Source organism: Leptopilina heterotoma, unplaced genomic scaffold (genome assembly GCF_015476425.1).
Source record: "Leptopilina heterotoma isolate Lh14 unplaced genomic scaffold, ASM1547642v1 Lhet_88, whole genome shotgun sequence".
Taxonomy (NCBI): domain Eukaryota; kingdom Metazoa; phylum Arthropoda; class Insecta; order Hymenoptera; family Figitidae; genus Leptopilina; species Leptopilina heterotoma.
The window spans coordinates 1,949,677-1,975,545 of NW_025111191.1; the positions used below are offsets into that span (position 1 = coordinate 1,949,677).

Below are 25,869 nucleotides of genomic sequence, written 5' to 3' on the forward strand. Positions count from 1 at the left end.
GCAATTCAATTATTTAAGAAATTTTAATAAAATTCTTCCCCAGAATTCAATTCTTTTCAAAAATAATATTTTTCACCGGAATTCAATTATTTAAAAAGAAATTTAAAAAAATTCTTTGTCAGATTTCAATTATTTTCAATTTTTCAATGAAATTTCTCGATAAAATTTAATTATTTTCAAAAAGTTTTAAAAAGTTCTGAGAAATTAAATTATTTAAAAAAATTTGAATAAAATTCTTCACAAGAAATAACTTATTTTCATAAATTATAATATTTTTCTCTGGAATTCAATTATTTTTTCAAATAAAATTCTTCGCAAGAAATTAATTATTTTCATAAATTATAATATTTTTATTCGGAATTCAATTATTTTTACAAATAAAATTCTTCACAGGAATTAAATTATTAAAAAAAAAATTTTTTTTAATGAAATTTGTTGCAAGAATTCAATTATTTTCATGAATAACAAAACTAATCGCAGAATTTCAATTATTTTTTATAAAAATTTAAATAAAATGATAGAAAATTGCATCTATTTTTGGAATTTTATTTTAATTGCCCAGAAAGAATTTAATTACTTTAAAAAATTTTATTACTTTTGATATAATTTTTTATAAAAATTTAATTTTAAGAAATATTCAATTATTTAATAACTTTCTATTTACGGAAAATCTAGTCCAAGAACATTTCGCCTGACTGGAACTAATTTTACTACTTGAAACTACTAAAACTACTAATTTTTCGGTTGTAAATTTCCTTTAGCACTGATGATAAAAATTACAAGGAGGAACAATTTTTCTGACAGAAATTAATTTTCAGTACTTATGCTTAAAAAATTAATAAACTAGTAGAATTGGAAAATCTCAGTCTGACCAAAATGTACTTTTACTACTGAAATCTTAACTAGAGTTAAATATTCGAAATGATGTCGGTTTTAAAATTGAGATCTACTACTGAACCTAAATTACTGCAATAATCATTCTGTCTGACAGAAATTGACTTTAACTACTGATATTCAATAAGTTTGTCAAAAATGTTAAATATTAGTCTGACTAAAAAGTACTTTTACTACTGAAATTACAACTAAAAGTAGTTTAAAAATAGTATTTGGCTAAAATTGACTAAAATTGTAACTAAAAATGGGGCAAAAGGAGAATTTGATTGACATTGACACTTACTACTTAAACCAAAACTACCTACTTACTTTTTCTAAGGATATTAAATTGAGACAAAAAAACGAACAAAAATTTCGCAGTGCAACGATTTTGATACTTTTTTTTTTGTCTCAATTTTATATTCTTAGAAAAATTGAGCCAAAAATATTTACTATTAAAAATAAAATATTTACTATTTATTTATTTTTTTACTATTTACTATATATTTACTAAAATATTTACGTCTGACTAAAATTGATTTTTACTACTTACCCTAAAAAAAACCTAAGTATTAAAGCAAAAAAGCATTTTTTTAAATGTAAATTTTCATTTTTTGACAAGTCAATCAAGAATATAATTAACATAAGGTAATTTAAAAGTTGATTTAAAGTGCATTTTAAAAAATTTTGTCTAAGTACTCTTGAAATGTGTTTATCGCAATAGTAATCACGATTCGACGTTGCTTGTAACTACTTTATCACACAGCAGTTTAATCACGTTGAGTGTTGGTGCTTATGTAATGTGGGAGCCTTGATTAATTGCGGCATTAATTGTTTCCATGAATTTCTTATTATCGCATAAGTGTGACCAACCTCAAGGCAGAGCTTACTTAACGTGAATCAGAAGCATTGCAAAACACGCGACGGTACCTTCTGCTTTAGGTATAACAAATGATACGGATTTAATGCTTATCATCCCATGTAATTAACAACCGTGCGCTTAATTTTCGCAATGACATAGAAAATAGAAAATTTAAAATTGAAAGTAAAAAGTAAAAAGTAAAAAGTAAAAAGTAAAAAGTAAAAAGTAAAAAGTAAAAAGTAAAAAGTAAAAAGTAAAAAGTAAAAAGTAAAAAGTAAAAAGTAAAAAGTAAAAAGTAAAAAGTAAAAAGTAAAAAGTAAAAAGTAGAAAATAGAAAATAGAAATAAGGAAACGAAATTTTAAATTTTTACCATAGAAACAATAGAAATTGAGAATTCTAATGTTTTTCCAAATTATTTTACAGATTCTGAGATTTAATAATATAATAGTTATAATTATAATATTAAGATAAATATAATAATCATAATTACTTAAAAATAATTATTATAATAATTTTAATTACTTTAAAATAATTTTGTTAAAATATTATAAACAAATTAAATAATTAGCTGTTTTTGCTAAATTAATAATATCATAATAATAACTATTATACTAAACATAGTTATAATTAAACATTTTTAAAGAAGATAAAATGAAATAAAATAAAAAAAAATTTTTTTCAATAATTAGCGATTGTTCTGGTATTAAATTTATTTATTGTTCTTCGAATTTAAGAATTAAAAATTAAACTGTTATTCTAAGAGGAGATTATTGTTTTCTTTTAACTTTTAAGTCTAGTACTTGCTAAAAGGGAATGGAAATTGTGCATGAAATTAACTTTTGCTTCGTATTTTCTCAACCAACTACACGGAAAAAATTGGCTCTATTTTTACAACCTTCTTTACGTTCTGTCCTTTAGAACTTTAAATCCTCTTTGTAACAAAGTAATATTACATGTTTTTATAGAAGTGTTAAAAAAAATACCAGTCTTCGTTATAATTGCTATTAACCAAAAGTCCTAATGAGTTTTTTTTTCATTTTTGTTCATAATGTTAAAAGTAATAAACTTAATGAACTTAAAAAGTAAACAAATTAAAAACCAAAAAATGGAAAAAGTAAATAAAAAGTAAAAATTGAAAAAGTAAATAAAAAGTAAATAAAACGTAAAAATGAAAAAAGTGAGTAAAAAGTAAAAGAACAAAAATATTAATTAAAAAAAAAAAATAATTGTCGATTTTGTTTATTGTCGGGAAATGAAATTTTCGTAAAAATTTAAATTAACTTTCGTGTAGAAAAATAGAAGAGAGGAGAGAATTTCTTTTTTTTTTTCAATTCACAATTTCATTGATGAATGCCGGGGATCCATTTGTGACAGCTGTCCACGTTTAGCAATCACCATAGAATGATCGTAAACCTTTAGACGAAGGATTACGATCGACATCGACATGGAACTAATTGCTCTTTCTGTAAGTTTCATCCTACCGTCACCACTTACGGATTACATCTCGTATTTCTTGTAAATGCAAATAAAGTTCAATTATATCTTTTACTCGCCTCTTTTTTTACGATTTTATCTCGTTCATCAATATTTATTATCTCTTTCTCTCTCTTCCAATAATTTTGCCCGTTTTATTATTTATTCATTTTTACGATTTTGCTTGTTTTCGATCAATGTTTGTATATCTCTTTCGGAGATTTTCGCAAATTTTCTATTTTCTATTTTCTACACTGGAGAAAAAATTATTTTTCTCAATTTTTTAAATTTTAAATTTAAATAAGTTTTTTTCTCTAAAATTTCTTAATTTTGTATACTTACTAATTTTGTTATTTTTTTTTTCTTATAATTTTACAATCAGTTTCATTGAATTCAAATGTCAATTCAAATTTTAATTATTCCCTTCGTAATTTTCAATTTCCATTTATATATTTAATTTTACTAAAAAATTCCGTTAATTCGATTAAAATAACGATTCAAAGGAACAGGGGGAAAAAAATAGTAAAAGATTAAGGAATGACGAATCGAAAGATATTTTACGTTCTCTCTCGTATATTTTGGAATGTTTCTTAGTCCTTAAAGTCTTTAAAAAGTTTCTTGTTCGAGTACTCGAGAGATCTTTCTACAGTTTCAAGGAAAAGGAAAGAGGCGGCAGGCAGTGAAACTAAAACTAACTATAACATGGTAACTGTATAACTACATTACACTGTACCACTTGTATAAATTAACTCGAATCTCAAGAAGTAAGTACCCGAAGAGCAAAGCGCTAGTTGACTTGCTAATGCTATTTACTACTCGGCACTGACGTCACCTGCATTCGATCACTGAAAACATCATTTTCATGTAGATAAACATTTCCCTCAATATTGCGAATTGACAACATTTTTTTTTTTATTTTCCTGAATTAATTCTTATTTTTAATCACTTTTCACAATATTTTTTTCTTTTCAATTTCATTCAATTTCTTTCAATTAATTTCTTTATTTTATCTCTTTCGATTAACTTCGATTAACTTTCGATTAACTTCTTCTTCATTCGATTTTATTTCGATTTTTTTCGAAAAAAAAATATTCAGTTGGAAGAAATAAAAAATTTTCTATATTAGGCATATTTTTAGTTGTTTCAAGTTAACCCCTTAACAGTCCATGGCCCATATATGGCCACGAAAAGTCGTGCCACCTTTGCGTCTGTGGCCATATATGGCCATCTCAAAAAAAAAATACTAAACATGATTTGATTTTAGTAGCGAAGTACATACTACTATTTTTGGGGTCGCTGAATCCGAATCTGAAGTCAGATTTAAAAAATTCAAAATGGCGGACCCAAAATGGCGACTTCAAAAAATAAAAAAATTTCAAATTCGCTTGAAACTCGTTACTCGGGGGTTTTCGGGGTCCCTGATTACAAATATGATGTCAGATTTTCAAAATTCAAAATGGCGGATCCAATATGGCGGATAATTTCAAGATTAATGCGATTCGATTAAAATTCGTTTCTCGGGGGTTTTTGGAGTCGCTGAATTTGAATTTGATGTTCGTTTTACAACATTCAAAATGGCGGATCCAATATGGCAGATAATTTCAAAATTTATGCGCTTCGATCGAAATTCGGTTCCTGGGGTTTTTTGGGGTCGCTGAATTCGAATTTGATGTTCGTTTTTCTAAATGCTAAATTGTGGATTCAATATGTCGATCAAATTTTTTGAATGTTGACAAATTTGTCTAAAATGTTTACTCAGGGGTTTTTGAGGTAACTTCATATTTTTTTCGCATCAATCTTGAAATTATCCGCCATATTGGATCCGCCATTTTGAATTTTGAAAATCTGACATCATATTTGTAATCAGAGACCCCGAAAACCCCCGAGTAACGAGTTTTAAGGGAATCTGAAAAAAAAATTTTTTTTGAAGTCGCCATTTTAGGTCCGCCATTTTGAATTTTTTAAATCTGACTTCAGATTTGGATTCAGCGACCTCGAAAACCTCCGAGAAATGAATTTCCCTTAAAACGCTTTAATTTTAAAATTATCCACCATATTTGGTCGCCATATTGGATCCGCCATTTTGAATTTTCAAAAACTAACCTCAAATTCGAATTCAGCGACCCCAAAAACCTTATATATGATTAAATCATATTTTTTTGTAAACTTTTTTTTCGGACCGTTTTTGGACCACAAGCGATTTTCAACTGGACTGCGAAGGGGTTAAGAATTTCGCTTTTCCAGAGAAATTGAATATTTTTTAAAATTAAATTTTTATAAAGAATTTTATCATAATTTTCGAAAATAATTAAATTCTTTCGGGGAAATTAAAAAAAAATTCTAAGAATACATGCAATTTTCCGTCATTTTATTTGAATTTGTATAAAAAAATAATTGAAATTCTGCTATAAGTTTTGTTCCTTATGAAAATAATTGAATTCCAGCAACGAATTTTATTAAAAAATTTTTAAAAATAATTGAATTCCCGTGAATAATTTTATTTGTATAAAAATAATTGAATTCCGGAAAAAAATATTATAATTTATGAAAATAATTAATTTCTTGTAAAGAATGTTATTCAAATTTTTTTAAATTCAATTGTATTTCTCAAAATTTTTTAAAACTTTTTGAAAATAATTAAATTCTATCGAGAAATTTCATTGAAAAATTGAAAATAATTGAAATTTGACAAAGAATTTTATTAAATTTCTTTTTAAATAATTGAATTCCGGTAAAAAATATTATTTTTGAAAAGAATTGAATTCTTGGGAAGAATTTTATTAAAATTTCTTAAATAATTGAATTTCTCCAAATTTTTTTAAACTTTTTGAAAATAATTAAATCCCATCGAGAAATTTCATTGAAAAATTGAAAATAACTGAAATCTGACAAAGAATTTTATTAAATTTTTTTTTAAAGAATTGAATTCCGGTGAAAAATTTTATTTTATAAAGAATTGAATTCTTGCAAAGAATTTTATTAAAATTTCTTAAATAATTCAATTGCTTCGAAGTTTTTTATAAACATTTTTCACAATAATTGTATTCCTAGGTAGAATGTTATTATTTTACGAAAATAATTGTATTCTGTAATCAATTTTATTATAATTTTTCAAATTTGTAAATCATGTTATCAAAACTTTTTTAAAATAATTGAATTTTCGAGAAAAATTTTATTATTTATAAAAATAATTGATTTCTTGAGAAGAATTTTATTCAAATTTTTTTAAATAATTGAATTCCTATAAAAAAAAGGATTATTTGTAAAAATAATTGAATTTCAGAGAAAAATATTATATTTTATGAAAATAATTAATTTCTTGTGAAGAATTTTATTCAAATTTTTTAAATAATTAAATCTCTCAGAATTTTTTAAAACTTTTTGTAAATAATTAAATTCTATCGAAATACATTGAAAAATTAAAAATAATTGAAATCTGACAAAGAATTTTGTTAAATTTCTTTTTAAATAATTGAATTCCTGTGAAGAATTTTATTTGTAAAAATAATCAAATTCCGGAGACAAATATTATAATTTATGAAAATAATTAATTTCTTGTAAAGAATTTTGTTCAAATTTATTTAAATAATTGAATTTTTTTAGAATGTTTTTTAACCTTTCTGAAAATGATTAAATCCAATCGAGAAATTTCATTGAAAAATTGAAAATAATTGAAATCTGACAAAGAATTTTATTAAATTTCTTTTTAAATAATTGAATTCCGATGAAAAATTTTATTTTATAAAGAATTGAATTATTGCGAAGAATTTTATTCAAATTTTTTCAAATAATTGAATTCCTATAAAAAAATTATTATTTAAAAAAATAATTGAATTCTTAAGAAGAATTCTACTGAAAATAATTGAATTCTCAAGAAGAATTCTTCTAAAAATAATTGAATTGTATAGAAAAATTTTATTATAAATTTGCAATTTTATTAACTAAATCTTATAAAGAATTTTGCCAAAATTTTTCTAATAAATAGAATGTTTAAAAGAGTTTTATATTAATTTTCTCAAAATAATTGAATTCCTGAGAACTATTTTTTTCAATTCTCTGAATATATTTGAATTCTTTTGAGAAACTTTATTAAAAAATTAAAAATAATGTAATTAAAATGAGGAAAGCTTTGAAAAATGATTTTTTTCTTTGAATTGTCTAATTCTTCATTTTATTATTATATTTTTGAATAAAACTAAAATATATAAAATTAATAAATAAAAATTGATTAATAATTAATTAATTATTAATAAATAATAATTAATAACTAGAAAAATTCGGAAAGATTTTTTGCAGAAAATGATTAATAAAAAAAACTATAACTTCAATAAAATAAAATTCGATTCCACTCAATTTTTCATTAGACGATAATAATCATTTAATCCCGGCGAGAAAAATTGTATTAAAAAAACCATTATTGATTCCAAGGCGGAATAATTTCACGTTTTATTAATTTAATTACAGTCTCTTTTTTTTAAATCAATATATAATGAAATTTCGTGGTGATTGAAAAGAATAATAAAAGCGGGCACATAAAAATTTTTAATTAATAAATCTCATTTTCTCCGAAAATGAACATCTGTTTGTAGAGGATTTTAACGTCCCCCCATTAAAATTGAATGTAGACTATAAAAATGTATGAAATTTTTTTCGGTTCGTAGTTTATCGATATAAAAGTGGATGATGGTGATATTGTTCTTTTTTTTTGCTTTTTTACTGCATTTGTAGTGTTTTTAATAAATGAAAATTTAGTCGCAGTCCGTTATTTTAAATATTTTCCCCCCATACATGTATGTATATTAAAATAATACAGGGGAAAAAAAAGTGAATATTTCGAACCAATTTTTTTTTTTATTTTTGAAACGATTGATTCGCCCGTGTAAAGGAAGTAAATCTGGAAAAAGAGTTCTTTTTCGCTTTTATTCTTTCTCACTTGCTCTCTTAGTCGTATCTCTCGAAATCGAAACTCGTCTAACATCAATTTACGTTGGGCGGATTCGTCGTGTTACGTGTTACCTACTTACAAGGAAGTGTTTTTCTCTCTGTAAAGCACTTTTCCTGAAGAGCAATTTAGATATAAATATAGAGCACTTATTTCTCGAGAGGAAAAGTAATTCCGGTGAACTGTATTTTTAACTAAATTGCATTTCGGTAAAAAGATTTTAATTTTTTGGGGAAAAAAAAAGATTGACAGTCACATGAGATTTTTTCTTCCTGGAATTATTAAAGCAAACAGAAGATAACATTGCGTGGCGAAATTCTATATAATTGTAGAGTAAATGTTGCCAAAGTTATTTGATTTTTTGTTCTGCTTTTGTTATTCTGTAATCATTTTTTGCCATTCTGTAACTTTTGATAATTAGTATTTTCTGCCTTGTTATTATTTTCATACTTTTTTTTGTCACTTTTTTATTTATAGATTTTGCTCTTCTGTAACTTCGATATTTTATTATATTTTTCTTCTTGTTACTATCATTTTTTATAATTTGTTTTTTATAATTAACAATTAATTTTTATTAATTGTTTTTTTGTTACTTTTGTACTTTGTTCGCTTCTTATTTTGTTCCTCAATTACCATCATCTTTTATTTTGTTACTCTACTATTTTATTCTCTCAAATTATTACTTTATTTAATGACAAATTTTACTTAAAAATTTCAAAAATAATTGAATTTTATAAGAGTTTTGTTTAAAATTTTTATTAACAATTTAATTTCAAAATGTTTAAATATGTAATTTTTAATGAATTTACTTAGAAGTTTTTTAAAATTTATTTTTATGGAAAATTTTAACTGCAACCAAATTTTGTAGCAATTCTTCGAAAGAATTCAATTATCTTGATAAATAACAAATTTCTTCCCAGAAATTCAATTATTTTCTGGAATTTGAATAAAATTCTTTGCAAAATTCAATGATTTTAAATAATAACAGTAATAATTACAGGAATTTAATAACCTTCAAAAGTAATAAAAATTTATTATAAAAATTTAATTATTTAAAAAAATTTCCAAAAATTGAGGACAAGATTTCAAATATCTTTATAAAGAGCAAAATTCTTTCCCGAAATTCAATTATTTTCAAATAAAATTCTTGTCAAAATTTCAATTATTTTGAAAAATAACAGTATTTATCACAGGAATTCAATTATTTTTAAAAATAATAGAATTTTCTGCAGAAATTCAATTATTTTCAAAAATTCTTGTAAAGATTTCAATTATTATATATAAACAGAAAAATTCAATTATTTTCAAAAATTTTAATTAAATTCTTGTCAAAATTTCAATTATTTTGAAAAATAACTGTATTTATCACAGGAATTCAATTATTTTTTAAAGTAATTTAATTTTCTGCAGAAATTCAATAATTTTCAAAAATTTCCAAAAATTCTTGTAAAGATTTCAATTATTATGTTGATAAACAGAAAAATTCAAATATTTTCAAAAATTTTAATAAAATACTTGTCAAAATTGCAATTATTTTGAAAAATAACAGTATTCGTCACAGGAATTTAATTATTTTTAAAAGTAATAAAATTATCTGTAGAAATTCAATTATTTTTAAAAATTATTATAAAAATTTCAATTATTATGTTAATAAATAGAAAAATTCTTCTTATAAATTCAATTATTTTCAGGAATTTTAATAAAATTCTTTGCAAAATTCAATTATTTTTAAAAATAACAGTATTAATCACAGAAATTTAATAACCTTCAAAATTAATAAAAACTTTTATTAGAAATTCAATTATTTAAAAAAAATTTCCAAAAATTGTGGTCAAGATTTCAATTATTTTTATAAAGAGCAAAATTCGTTCCCAAAATCCAATTATTTTCAATTAAAATTCTTGTCAATATTTCAATTATTTTGAAAAATAACAGCATTTATCACAGGAATTCAATTATTTTTAAAAGTAATAGAATTTTCTGCAGAAATTCAATTATTTTCAAAAATTCTTGTAAAGATTTCAATTATTATATATAAACAGAAAAATTCAATTATTTTCAAAAATTTTAATTAAATTCTTGTCAAAATTTCAATTATTTTGAAAAATAAAAGTATTCATCACAGGAATTCAATTATTTTTAAAAGTAATTTAATTTTCTGCAGAAATTCAATAATTTTCAAAAATTTCCAAAAATTCTTGTAAAGATTTCAATTATTATGTTGATAAACAGAAAAATTCAAATATTTTCAAAAATTTTAATAAAATACTTGTCAAAATTGCAATTATTTTGAAAAATAACAGTATTCGTCACAGGAATTTAATTATTTTTAAAAGTAGTAAAATTATCTGTAGAAATTCAATTATTTTTAAAAATTATTATAAAAATTTCAATTATTATGTTAATAAACAGAAAAATTCTTCCCATAAATTCAATTATTTTCAGGAATTTTAATAAAATTCTTTGCAAAATTCAATTATTTTTAAAAATAACAGTATTAATCACAGGAATTTAATAACCTTCAAAATTAATAAAAACTTTTATTAGAAATTCAATTATTTAAAAAAAATTTCCAAAAATTGTGGTCAAGATTTCAATTATTTTTATAAAGAGCAAAATTCGTTCCCAAAATCCAATTATTTTCAATTAAAATTCTTGTCAATATTTCAATTATTTTGAAAAATAACAGCATTTATCACAGGAATTCAATTATTTTTAAAAGTAATAGAATTTTCTGCAGAAATTCAATTATTTTCAAAAATTTCCAAAAATTCTTGTAAAGATTTCAATTATTATGTTGATAAACAGAAAAATTCAAATATTTTCAAAAATTTTAATAAAATACTTTTTAAAATTGCAATTATTTTGAAAAATAACAGTATTGATCAGAGGAATTTAATTATTTTTTAAAGTGATAAAATTTTCCGTAGAAATTCAATTATTTTCAAAAAATTTTTACAATTCAATGACTGTTATTCTGTTATAATATTAATATTATATTAATATAATTAATATTAATTAATATATTAATATTTTTTATCTTTCGTTATTTTGTACTTTATTAGTTTATTTTTGTTATCTTGATACTTTTCTATTTTATTCTCTTGGTACTTTATTATTTTGTCCATTTCTTATTTTGACACTTAGTTACCTTCATTTTTCATTTTGTTACTTTGTTATTTTATTATTTTGTTTGTTTTCTAATTTTCTATTTATATATTTTTAGATGGTTTTTTTTACTTCTTTGTTATTCCGTTAATTTGGTACTTTATTTATTTTTTTTTTTTATTTGGATACTTTTTTACTGTATAACTTTGTTCTTTTCTTATTTTGTGACTTAATTGCTTTAATTTTTTATGTTGCTACTTTCTTTTTTTTTTTGTTACTTGGTTCTTTTATCACTTTGCTTTTTTGTTACTTTTGTGCTTTGCACTTTTATTATTTCGTTGCTTCGTTATTTTTATATTTTTTTAATTTGTCGTTCTTTTAATTTGTTATTTCTTTATTTTGTTACTTTCTTCTTTTCTTATTTCCTAATTACAATATTCTCTTACTTTATTATTTTATTATATAAAAATGACAAAAACTTAGAGACTAAGAATTTTTTTTTTGAGACTAAATACCAGATGCGAATAATCGGGGAAAAAAATTTTTTTTTTTCTCATGAATAATAAGCCTCCCTGTTCGGAATATTTTTTTTCCCTCTTTTTTCAAGTGTCTACTCTTATTTGGAAATATTTCGATGGCTGTTAACCATTATATACCGGAAATGGTTCGTTGGACAGTAATTCCACAGTAGAGATGTGATCGTTAACGAAGCCAATTACCGCGCGCCTTTTCGCTTTCTCGGGCACAACGATTACCGCGAGCGGATAAATGCAATCCTTAACGAACGCAAAACGAGAACGAGATGAGAGCTATTGTTATGGTAGACAGAGAAGTTCACCAAGAAATTATTATGAATGCTTTGGCAAAAAAGGAAAAAAAAAACAAAACGAAACGAAATACAAAAATATACCCGTAATTGATCAGTAAAACAAATATTATCCGATTAGATGAAAAGATTCCTTTGTACCATTTACTGCCGATTTTATACGCAATTCCCGAATAAAGTGAAAATATTTAGAAAAAGAAAATTAACTGCTTTTTTTCGAAATTTTCTTTTTATTATTACTTCACTTGAAGTAATTTTTACTCGATATTTTCTCCTTTTCCTGTAAATTATACGAATTCCTGTTTGTTCCGTCTATTTAGAGTTTTCTTCTCTCACAAGTAACTTGATAAAAAGCGAGAGAGAAAAAAAGAAGAAAAACTAACTCCAACGAATCGAATCTATTAAAAATCGACTTTCAACTATATATATAGAGGCCAAAGACTTACACTGGAGTTCTTCTATTTTATTTTTGTATTTTTTTTTTCTTCATTCTTTTTATTTTATTTTCTTTTGAGTCGAAGAAACCCGATTCTGTACTTTCTTGAAGAAGTTGAATAAACGAAAAACTCTACAAGTTGCAGTAAATGGACAAGCGCGCGCAAAGACGGAAAAATCCTAGATCGGCAAAGGTGACGACGGAAAGTTGAGATTAAACTTTTTGAACGAGCGAAAAGTTAAGCACTGTCACTTGCTGCGACATGACACAAAGTCGAGTTGTCTGCGGTCTCGATCGGACGTAATGAAATTTAACGACGACGTCTTGAATTACATTCGCCTTTCGAGAAAAACGTTGCGCTTTTAATATATATATATATTGAGAGAAAGAAGGGAAAATTTTCTTTGAAATTATTTTTTGGAAATTGGTTAAGCAATTCTGTAAGTGGGGGCGAGTGTACCAATTACTGCGTATTTGCTAGTTATTGAGCTTTTTTGAAAAATTTTACTATATTACAGTCCACGAATCCAGACAAATCAGGGAAATGTCAAAGAAAAAATTAAATTATTAGAATTCATAAGAAAATTCTAAATTTTTTTGACTTATTTCTTTCATAAACTATGAAATTACCACGAATTCTAATATAAAACTTTTCATTTTTTCTTTCTCTGACAAGAATTTACATAATTTATTTATTTTATTAATTATATTTAATCCTGAAAGACCTACAAAAAATTTTTTTCCCATTAATTATTTAATGAATAATTTTATTTAAAAATTTCAAAAATAATTGAATTTTGTAAGAGTTGGGTTTACAATTTTGATAAATAATTGAATTTCAAAGTGTTTAAATTTATAATTTTTAATGAATTCAATTTGAAATTTTTAAAAATTTAGTTTTTTGGAAAATTTCAATTGAAATAAAATTTTTGAAATAAATTTTTGTTTATTTTGTAAATTTTTTATTTTTTTTCGAAAGAATTAAATTATCTTGATATATAACAAAATTCTTCCCATAAATTCAATTATTTTCCAGAATTTTAATAAAATTTTTGCAAAATTCAATTATTTTATCATAAATAACAGTATTCGTCACAGGAATTTAATTATTTTCAAAAGTAATAAAATTTTTTGTAGAAATTCAATTATTTTTAAAAATTATTATAAAGATTTCAATTATTGTGTTAATAATCAGAAAAATTCTTCGCATAAATTCAATTATTTTCAGCAATTTTAATAAAATTCTTTGTAAAATTCAATTATTCTTAAAAATAACAGTGTTAATCACAGGAATTTAATAACCTTCAAAATTAATAAAAAAATTTCATTGAAATTCAATTATTTAAAAAAATTTCCAAAAATTGTAGGTAAGATTTCAATTATTTTTATAAACAGCAAAATTCGTTTCCAAAATTCAATTATTTTCAAATAAAATTCTTGTCAAAATTTCAATTATTTTGAAAAATAACAGTATTTATCACAGGAATTCAATTATTTTTAAAAATAATACAATTTTCTGCAGAAATTCAATTATTTTCGAAAATTTCCAAAAATTCTTGTCAAGATTTTAATTATTATGTTGATGAACAGAAAAATTCTTCCCCTAAAATCAATTATTTTTCGGAATTTTAATAAATTTCTTTGCAAAATTCAATTATTTTCAAAAAAAAAAAATTGAAATCACAGGAATTTAATTTTTTTTAGAAAAGTAATAAAATTATCTGTAGAAATTCAATTATTCTAAAAAATTATTATAAATATTTTAATTATTTTTGATACATAACAAAATTCTTCCCAAAAATTCAATTATTTTCAGGAATTTTAATAAAATTCTTTGCAAAATTCAAATATTTTAAAAAATATTAGTATTAATCACAGGAATTCAATAACTTTGAAAAGTAATACAATTTTTTTAAAACTTCAATTATTTTAAAAAATTACCAAAAATTATGGTCATGATTTCAATTCTCTTTTTAAAGAGCAAAATTCTTTCCCGAAATTCAATTATTTTTAGGAATTTTAATAAAATTCCTTGCACAATTCAATTATTTTAATAAATAACAATATTCATCACCGTATTCAATTATTTACCAAAGTAATAAGATTTTTAGCAGAAATTCAATAATTATTTTCAAAAAATTTTCGTCAAGATTTCAAATTATACCTTTATAAATTCAAATAGCAAAATTCTTCACCGAAATTCAATTATTTGTACACATTTTTCTCAATTTAACGATTATTAATATTTAATATTTCAATAAAATTTCTCAAAAGAATTGAATTATTTAAAAAAAATTTGATGAAATTCGTAGAAATAATTCAATTATTGGAATTTTTTTGATAAAATTCTTTATATGAATGTAATTTTTAAAAATATTCAATTATTCATTTATTTTATTTTTCCCTGATTTTCAGACAAAATTTTGACATTTTCCCTGACCCTAAAGAATATTCTGATTCACTCTTCAATAAATTATTTATTTTTGTATTTAATTAGTAAATTCATTTTTAGAATTTTAGTTTAATTCTAGTTAAAATTTTATACAATAATTAAATATTAGAATCATAGGTAGGATTTTTTCAAATAATTAAATTTTGAATTCAATTAGGTAGAGTTTCAAGTTCAAATTTTTGAATATCTAAATTTTTCATCTTAACAATTTTGTAGAACTAATTTTTTTCAAGTCATTTAAATTTTGAAATATATTTTTAATTATTAAATATTTAATTATTAAAAATAATTGATTTAGAGAAGAAATTTCTTAAAACATCTAAAAAAGAATTGAAGTTTGGAGAAGTAACAAATAATTTCAATTTTTAGAAAATTTTTAATTTTAAACAATTGAATTTTGAAAAGGATTCAAATTCAAATCTTTGGAAATCTGGATTTTTCACATTTTTAAATTAAATATTTACCTAAATCAAACAATATTTATTGAAGTCAATTAAATTATATTTGAACCAATAATTTCAGTATTGGAAGCAAATACCATTTAATTGACTCCAATAAATATTATTTGATTCAATTGAATATTTAAACAAATTTTTAAATTTCACAGTAAAATTTTACACACATTGAATTTTTCTCTGAACTTAATTTTATGTCGAAAAATGTTTACTGAAAATAATAATTTATATTAAAAATGCAAATTTGAAAGGAAATTTGTGCTTTTTATTGAAAAAATTCAAATAATTAAACTATAAAAAATATTATTGTCCTAGGACAATAAGGTACCGATTATTACTCTAGGTTACTAGAGTAACGATTATTTCCCTAGGGCAATAAAGTTCAGATTATTGAACTAGGGCAATAGAGAACCGATTATTACCCTAGGACAATAAAATAAAGATTGTTACCCTAGGGCAATAATTAGGCACATCTTGATATACAGTAAAAGACAGTGGAAAGAGTAAACAACAATTAAAAGAGTAAAAATAAAAAACAAAACAAACTAAAAATTTCAGTAGTAAGAGTCAATATTTGTCAAAAATTGTTGTCCAAAAAGTTTTTTTTTTTTAATTTTTCCTAAAAGAAACGACTCTTTTTCTTTTTTGAGAGAAAAAAGAAAGAGGGTGAAAATTGAATGGAAAGTGATACTTGTTCTTTTTTCTTGGAAGTGAAAGTACAAGATGCGCTAATTCAACCATTTCCAGGAGATGCCTGAGAGTTAGTGTGTTTGCATACATCGTGTGCGCCCTCTCGTCTTACTAACAGGGCTAACTCTCACAGAACCCCCAACCCATTATTCTATACGTATATATATATATATATACGACAAGCCCCGGAGTCTCTAGGGCTGTCGAGGCGACCTACTCGTTCCTCTCTCAAACTAACGCTCCCTCAAATCCTCCCCCCTCCTTATCCCCCTTGAATGATCTACATAATTACAATCCATCCAGGCAGTATTAATCTCGCACGAATGCGTAATGCAGATGCCTTGCGTGACAATGAAGCCCTGCAACTTATGCCATTAAGTTAACAGTTATTTGTTTACTCCTTCTTGAATATAATAAACGAGCTTCATTGTTGTTTCACTCATCCCGTTATTTTGAACACGTTTCAAACAGATTCTTATTCCCTTAAAATGTTTCACATCCAAAAAAAAAAAAAATGAAACAGTCAATTCTTATCTTTTGGCAAACAAAATTTAAATAATGACATGTATAATTAATTATCATTTTTAATATAAACCAAATTTTAAATTTTAAAATAAACCGTATTTTAATATAAACCAAATAAATATATGTTCAAAAAAAAATTTATGACTTTTTCGAAAAAAAAATTATACTATAAAAATTACTACTATAAAATATTTAAAAGATTTTTTTAATTTAAGAGTAAAATTTTACACACAGTGAATTTTTCTCTCAACTTAATTTTCTTTTGAAAAATGTTTACTGAAAATAATAATTTGTATTAGAAATTTAATTGTAAAATAAATACAAATTCGAAAGGAAATTTGTGCTTTTTATTAAAAAAATTTTAAAAATTCAACAATACAAAATATTATTTATCTAGAGCAATAAAGAACCGATTATTACCCTAGAAAAATAAAGTACAGATTATTGCCTTAAGGCAATAAAGTTCAGATTATTTGTCTAGGGCAATAAAGAACCAATTATTACCCTAGGAAAATAAAGTACAGATTATTGCCCTAGGGCAATAAGGAACCGATTATTACCCTAGGGCAATAAATAAATAGCTGTCAATAAAAAGTAAAATACAGTGGAAAGAGTAAAAAATAATTAAAAGAGTAAAAAAGAGTAAAAAAAATAGAAGTCAAAATAAAAGTGAAATGTGCTAATTCTTATTTATTTTCATCTTTTGATATAAACCAAATTACAAATGAACCGAATTTTAATATAAATCAAATAAAAATTCGAAAGAAAATTTATGACTTTTATTTAAAAAATAAATTAAAAACTTTTAACTATTAAATATTTTAAGAAAATTTTTAAATTTAAGAGTAAAATTTTACACACAGTGAATTTTTATCTCAATTTAAATTTCTTTCGAAAAATGTTTACTGAAAATAATAATTTCTATTGGAAATTTAAATGTAAAAGAAATATAAATTCGAAAGGAAATTTGTGCTTTTTATTAAAAAAATTCGAAAAATTAAACTAAAAAGAAATATTATTGACCTAGGGCAATAAAGAACCGATTATCACCCCAGGAAAAAAAAGTACAGATTATTGCCCTAAGGCAATAAAGAACCCATTATTACCCTAGGGCAATAATTAAGCTCCTATCAATAAATAGTAAAATACAGTGTAAAGAGTGAAAAATAATTAAAAGAGTAAAAAAAAACTGTAAAAAGATTTAAAAAAATAAAAGTAAAAATAAAAAAAATGAACTAATTCTGATGTGATTTCTTATCATCTCTTTATATAAAGAAAATTGAAAATAAATCGAATTTTAATGTAAATCAAATATAAATTCAAAAGGAAATTTATACTTTTACTAAAAAAAATTAAAAACTTTTAACTGTAAAATATTTTTAAAAAAAATTTAATTTAAGAGTAAAATTTTACACACAGCGAATACTAAAAGTTACGTTTTTGTACTTCTTTTTGCAGTTCATTTTTACTTCGATAGTCGACTTTTACTTGTGGAATTTTTTCCTTTTTCTCAAAAATTTTCTAATAAACCTTGAAATTTTTCTATAATAATAATTAATCCCCTTTTGGTTTATTAAAAACGTCAATAATCTCATTATATGTATAGTTATCGAAACTCGTCTGACTAATACTGACATTTACTACTGAAAATTTTAATAGTTTCTGCATTTATCGAATTTTTTGTAGAATCTGATTTTCTTCACTTACTTTTTATTTTCAAATTCATTTAACAAAGAGATTTTAAGTATTTTATTTACTTTATTTTGCTTAGGTATTTAATGGAATTATCAATGTTCGTCTGATTAACGTTGACTTATACTACTGAAAATTGAAAAAGGGCTTTTTTAAATGAACTATCCTCGTTTTACTTTAATAAATATGAGTGAAAAATACAATTTTTAAAAATTTTAGTTTAATATAATTATCATAATAATTAAAAAAAAAACTAATCAATCGTAACATTGACTTATACTACTGGAAATTTTAATAGTTTCTGTACTTATCGAATTTTTTGTATAATTTGATTTTCTTCAATTTCTTCTTATTTTCAAATTAATCAAATTCATTTGACAAAGAGATTTTTATTATTTTATTCACTTTATCGTTTATTTAATGTAATTATCAATATTCGTCTGATTAACGTTGACTTGTACTACTGAAAATTGAAAAGGGGCTTTTTCTTTTTTTACTATTCCCTTAAATGTACTTATTCCTTTAAAAAGTACTTTTCCTTTTATTAGAAAATGTACTATTCACTATATTTTAATAAATTCGAGTAAAAAATGGATTTTGAAATATTTAAGTTTAATTCAATTATAATAATAAATAAACTGATAAACAATGAACAATAACATTGACTTGTACTACTGAAAACTAAATATACGGCTTTTTCTTTTTTTCTTTATTTAAATAAATAATAAATTGCTGAAAAGAAATTACATTTTTTTGAATTTCAGTTAAATATAGTTATCGTAATAAATAAAATAATAAACAATAAATAAGAACATTGACTTGTACTACTGAAAACAAAAAAAGTGTTGTAATAAAATTGTGCTATCCACTTTATTCTAATAAATTATAGTAGAAGAATATAAGTAAATGTAAGTTAAATATAATTACAATAATAATAAATGATGTTTTTATTATTTTAAAGAAATAAAAAAATAAATAATAAATAATTACATTGACTTGTACTACTGAAAACTTACACAGTGCTTTAAATGTATTAAATACATAATAAATAAATAATAAATAAATAGTAACTATTTGTAATAAATAATAAATACAGAACAAAGAAACAATAATAATAAATAATAATAAATAGTAATAAATAGTAATAAATAATAATAAACAATATTAAATAATAATAAATTGTAATAAATAATAAATAAACTAAAAATAAATTAAAAATAATTATACTTATAAATTAAATATTATTGAGATAAAAATTAATTAAAAATACAAAATTTTCTTACCTTTCTTTCTCCATAAGGCCAAAAACTGGGGGCATTATTATTAGAGAAAAATCATAATATTTATAAATAAATTATCAATAATTTTAAATTATTATTAAATAAAATTTTTTTTCTACTCTCTTTTGAAAAGCTACAAAAAATCATTGAACCTAGCAATTTATTTTCTACATAAATTTATTTAAAAGAAAAAATATATATAAACATAGGTATATAAAATTTTATAAAAAATACTAAAGATGAAAAATACTATAGATAAAAAATAATATATTTAAAAATATTATAACAAAAAGTAATCTATATAAAAAAATTATTTTTATAAAAAAAAAAAAGTTGATATCATAACTAGAAAAAAGGCGTTTATATGAAAAATAGAAGAAAAATTCTCGAGAAAAGAGAAAAATGGAGGAAAAAAAAGAATCTAGTAAATATAGATAGCATGCAAGGGAATAAGCCAGACAGGTCCATGGAATCTCTATATATCGTAAAATAGAGTTGGTAATCGATAAAGTAGCCTCTCAAAGAGATTCGTGTCACGTACAACAAGAATTTCAGAGCATTCCTTTTCCCGCTGTCTTATTTTTTTTTCTCTTTTTTTTAAACCCCCTCACATTCAATTTTTTTTTCTAACACTACAAATAAAGACAACTAATTTTTTTTTTATTAAAAAACAGACGAAATTAATTCGTGTTTATTTCATATAATTTTTTTTCCTGTTTGTTTTTTTTTTTCTTTGAAAATTCGTACATGAATTTTATTTTCTTTGATCGAAATTCACGTATGTGTGTGTGTTTGTGTGTTTTACGAGGAAAAAATTCGGACATTAGTAACTATCACCTAATTTTTTATAAGTATTATCGTCAGACTTATTTACAATAAAATTTTTGTACAAAAACTAATTTCATATAAATATTATAATATTTATATATTTATATTTATTTATATATATATTTATCTATAAGATAACGTCGTTGAGGTGAACAGAGACGAGGGTTGTGTGTGTTTTTTTTTATAAAGGTTGTCAACCAATGTCATCGTCAAGATAGTGGGTCGACAATTTTTTATTCGATTGACAGTTCGATTATATTCGTTTCATAGTACTGTGTGTTTGTTTCTTTGTGTGTGTGTATATATATATATAAACTAGTCCCAGGAAAAACAAATTGTTATTAGAATATCGTTGAACTGGTGTACTCGCCACTGGAATTGGAAAAAGGGGAAAAAACTGTCAGTGGTGGTGGAGGGGAGGGGGAAAAACGCTTTACAATAAAAAATGTGTCACTGTACAATCATTTCGATGCGAACGTTTGCTGAAAATCAGTTTTAGTTGATATCAGACAATGAACAATTTTGTGGAGAATCATAATTATCGTAAATTGTCTTTATTTTATTTTTATTTCCCCTCCCCCTTGTTTTTCGCAATTTCGATTTTTAAATTTTCGGAAAAAATCTGTACATTCAAATAAAGGAAATATTTTTTGAGATATTTTTAATAATTTTCTAATTTTACTTTCACTTTGGATTCGAGTTTGACTTTGACATTAAATTTTTGACTTTGAGTTTGACTTTCACTTTGACTTTTCGACTTTGATTTGACCTTTACTTTCACTTTGAACGTCAAAACAAAAAATTAACTTGAAAATCAAATCAGAGTCGGAATGTGAAAATCAATGCTAAAGTCAAATTACAATCAAAAGGTGAAAGTCAAAGTCAAAGTCAAAGTCAAAGTCAAAGTCAAAGTCAAAGTCAAAGTCAAAGTCAAAGTCAAAATAAATATCAAAATGAAAGTGAAAATTAATGTCAAAGTCAAAAAATAAAACTCAAAGTGAAATTAAATTAAAAAATTAATAACAAAGTCAATCGATTCGAAAATCAAAGTAAAATTACAAAAATCGCATCTCTGAATTAAATACCAAAAAAATGAATAAAACTTATAACCTTTAACCTCATTTTATATTTATAATTTAATTTTTAATACTGCATTCTTTATACTTGAATTTTAATTTAAACAAAATAAATAATTTCCTTCATTTGAACATCCAAAAATTGAGGGAAATTTTCAATTAATTTTCCATGGGATTATTTTTTCAAATAGTTTTTTTCTCGATTCAATAATTATTATTATCAACAATCACAATGCCCAGTGATTTTCACTGTCACTGAAAATAATTTCTTTTAAATTCTCAATTTTATCACAATCGTTTTTTTTTAAATAAAAAGAATCAAAACGCGAATTTTTGAAAAAACAATAAATTTTCGATTTGGAAAAAAATACTTATTTTGGAAAAAATACTTATGTTTACGAAAAAATCTTTTTTTCGTGAAAAATACTTGTTTTTAGAAGAAAAAAAATTTTTTTCTTAAAAAATACTTGTTTTCGAGGAAAAAAACTTTTTTTTTGAAAAAGTCAACTTAAGATTAAAATTTCGAATATTCGTTAAGTATGAAAAATATCCTATTTGCTTTTAAAATGCATAACTTAGGACTTATTTTTTTATAACGTAGATAAAATCTTAGACTAAATAATATTTTTATTTACAAACAGTTTGATTTTCTTTTAGAAATCAAGCAGTTGTTTTCACACTGCTTTCTTATCAAATAAATGTGTAAAAAATTTTATTTCAATTTAGTTCAAAAGCTATTAATTTTCAATATTTGGATTTCTTTTCCACCTTTTTTTTATAATATAGACAAAAAAAGTATACAATAGCAAAAAAAAAGAGTAAATAGAAATAATACTAAATAGAATAATTTCAAGACGTAGAAATTATTCTAATATTAATTTATAACTTTTATATGAAAAATTACATTATAAAATTTTTGTAGAAAAAAAGGGAGAGTAAAATACATATATTTTTTAAGTACTAATATTAAATTTTTTTTTTCTAATTTCCGTCTCTATTCACGTCAGAACGATCGAGCCTTAGAATAAAACTCTGTTAGTTTTGTACACAATGAACGGTAAAAAGAGATAATTAGTTTTTTTTCATAATCATCTTTAAACTGGTACATCAAATAAACGAAGACTACACATTTTATTGTAGTTTTCGTCATTTTTTGTATAAGAATTTTTTTTTAATAAATTTCTGCTTAAAGTTCGTAGTTCAGAGGCAGTCGATATTACAGTTTTGTTTTTAATTCTCTATACAGAACGCTTGTACGACTTTTCTTCTTTTGTTAATTTTTTTTCTTTCTTTCTTTTTTCATTTTATTCTTTTTTTTTTTTGCAAAATCTTTTACGCTCGGCCTCGTACAAAAAAAAAAATGAAAATAAAAGGGGAAAAAAAATGCTGACAGTCTTCGAGGATTTATATACAACTTTCTTGTATTCTATTCGAGCGCGTCACAACTTCCGGGGTATGAATTTTACCCTGTGCTGAGAGACTCGAAGAAACTGGCCTTTGTTGCAGTGACGAGATTCCTTTGCTCCTTTGGAGACTGTAATAAACCTAAATTAAAAACAAAAATCGTGATAATTAACATTTTCTTTCGCTTACAATTTTTCTGTAATTAGTCATTTCTTTCCGGAAAAAATTTTCCAAAATAAAAAAAGGTAAACTATTATTAATTAATTTTACTGTAATTAAAATAATTATTATCACTAAAATTATTATTTAATTATTCTAATTATAATTATTTTCGTAATAATCATTATTATAATAATTACATATTAATAATTATTTATTTACTAATTTATAAATAATAATTGATTTACTAACTTATAAATAATTATTTATTTACTAACTTATAAATAATTATTTATTTATTATTATTATTTAATATTATTATTATTATATTCGACTAAAAAAAAATAATTTGAAAGAAAAAATTAACGAAACTCTTATTATGAGATAAAAAAAATGTACAATTTTTTTTCTCCCCATTTTTGTCGATTTTCCGCTGTTTGGACAAGTTTTCTATGAGTGTGAGAAGAATAATGAGAAATCTGAACTACACTATAAAAGATTGGCTATATACCCAGAAGCGTTGGCCTTCATTAATTTTTCTCTCCACTGGTGAGTGGATCGAAGGATTCCATGAAGACCCAGTGAAAAAGTTGAATTCCAGATAACCGATGGTCAGAAAAGTCTCTCTCTCTCTCTCTCTCTCTCGCTCTCTCTTTTTTTCTCTCAATGGATTTTCGATTTAAATTATTCAGGCATTTCAAGAAACTCTCAGGCCAAGTAAAAAGAGAGAATATCAGTAGAAAAAAAGAGAGAGAAAGACCCAGAGTCGTGTCACGCGCATCGAAACTGGCCCTCTCGAATTATCGAGGAAAACTTGGAGGTAATTAAACTCTCCGAAGAAGCATAGATAACCCTGGGCCGTAAAAGTTAAAGTGGAAGTCTTGTCGTGCATTAAAGTTCGTCCCCTCGACCCCCCTCTCCTCTCTTCCTCCGCCCTTCTATACGTTTTGCAAAGAACAACATTAATTACCCTACTCTTACTTTTATTTGTTAATTGTTTTCGACATTTAGCTTTTAAGTATTTACAATTTATTTCAGATAAACTTTTTTACGAGTTTAGAAATTACTTGAGTTGGGAGAATTGATGTTGCTTTTTTTATTGAATAATTTCGTGGGGTTTTATTTTTTTCAGTTTTTCTTTTGTCTTGACAGATTTTTAATTTTAGTTTCGCTTTTACTTTCATTTTCACATTCATTTTTCATTTTTACTATAATTTTCACATTCATTTTCACTTTTACTTTCATTTTCACTTTTACTTTCATTTTCACTTTTACTTTCATTTCCACATTTACTTTTACTTGTATACTTTCATTTTTTACTTTCACCTTCACTTTCACTTTTATTTTCACTTTTATTTTCGAAAATTTACATTTACTTTTATTTGAGTTTTTTATTTTACTTTTATTTTTTTATTTATGAATTTTATTATTTTCTATAATTTAACTTCCCTTTTATTTTTATTTTCGGTTTTATTTTCATTTTGATAGATTTTCATTTGCACTTTTATTTTCACATTAACTTTCATTTTTACTTTCACTTTTACTTGACATTTTTTATATCGATTTTACTTTATTTTTTTATTTATTTATGAATTTTATTACATTTTTAACTCCATTTTGTTTTATATTTTCATTTTCGTTTTTACTTTTACTTTAACAGATTTTAATTTTCACTTTTACTTTCACTTTTACTCGACAGTTTTTTATTTTATTTTATGGATAAATAAATAAATATTACTTTTAATTTTAATTTTATGTAATTTAATATTATTATTGAATTTCATTTTTACTATCACTTTTACTCGACAGTTTTTTATTTTACTTCTATTTTATTTTATGAATAAATAAATAAATAAATTTTTCTTTTAACTTTTATTTTATGTAATTTAATATTGTTATTGAATTTCGTTTTTACTTTCACTTTGACTAATTTTCATTTTCACTTTTACTTCCACTTTTACTTGACAGTTTTTTATTTTTATATCTTTATGAATTTGATTATTCTTTGTAATTTAATTTCTTCTTTTATTTATATTTTCGTCTTTACTTTCACTTTGCCAAATTTTCTTTTCAACTTTTACTGTCACCTAGAAGGTTTTCATTTTCACTATCATTTTAAAAATTTTTCTTTTTATTTTACGTAATTTAATTTTGTTAATTAAATTTTGTTTTTACTTTCACTTTGACTGATTTTCATTTTCACTTTTACTTGACAGTTTTTTATTTTACTTTTATTTTATTTATATTTATTTCTTTATAAATTTTATTATTTTTTGTAATTTTATTTCGTCTTTTATTTACATTTTTCGTCTTTACTTTCACTTTGCCAGACTTTCATTCTAATTTTTACTGTCACTTTGAAAGTTTTTCATTTTCACTATCATTTTTTTTACTTTTTCTTTTTATTTCATGTAATTTAATTTTGTCATTGAATTTTGTTTTTACTTTCACATTGACCGATTTTCATTTACACTTTTACTTCTATTTTTACTTTAACTCTTACGTTTCCTTTACTTGATATTTTTTTATTTTACTTTTATTTTTTAATTATTTATGAATTTCATTATTTTTTGTAATTTTATTTTGTCTTTTACTTTCATTTGCGTTTCTACTTTCCCTTTGAATGATTTTTATTTTCACTTTTACTTTCACTTTGCCAGTTTTTCGGTTTCATTTTCTTTTTTTAATTTTATGTTTTATTTTCATTTTCATTTCTACTTTCACGTTTGACAAATTTTCGGGTTACACTTTCCCTTTAGCAAATTTTCATTCTCAGTTTTATATATA

General features: G+C 22.8%; 1 protein-coding gene across 1 annotated transcript in view; it reads right to left on the reverse strand.

Moving 5' to 3' along the window:
- Positions 1-22,406: 22,406 nt before the first annotated feature.
- Positions 22,407-25,869, reverse strand: part of LOC122511632 (neural cell adhesion molecule 2-like) — a 198,401-nt gene continuing 194,938 nt past the window's right edge. The window contains exon 12 of the mRNA XM_043627006.1: positions 22,407-23,064. Within this exon, the coding sequence (XP_043482941.1) occupies positions 22,924-23,064 (141 nt within the window). The 3' untranslated portion in view covers positions 22,407-22,923. The remainder of the gene's footprint in view (positions 23,065-25,869) is intronic.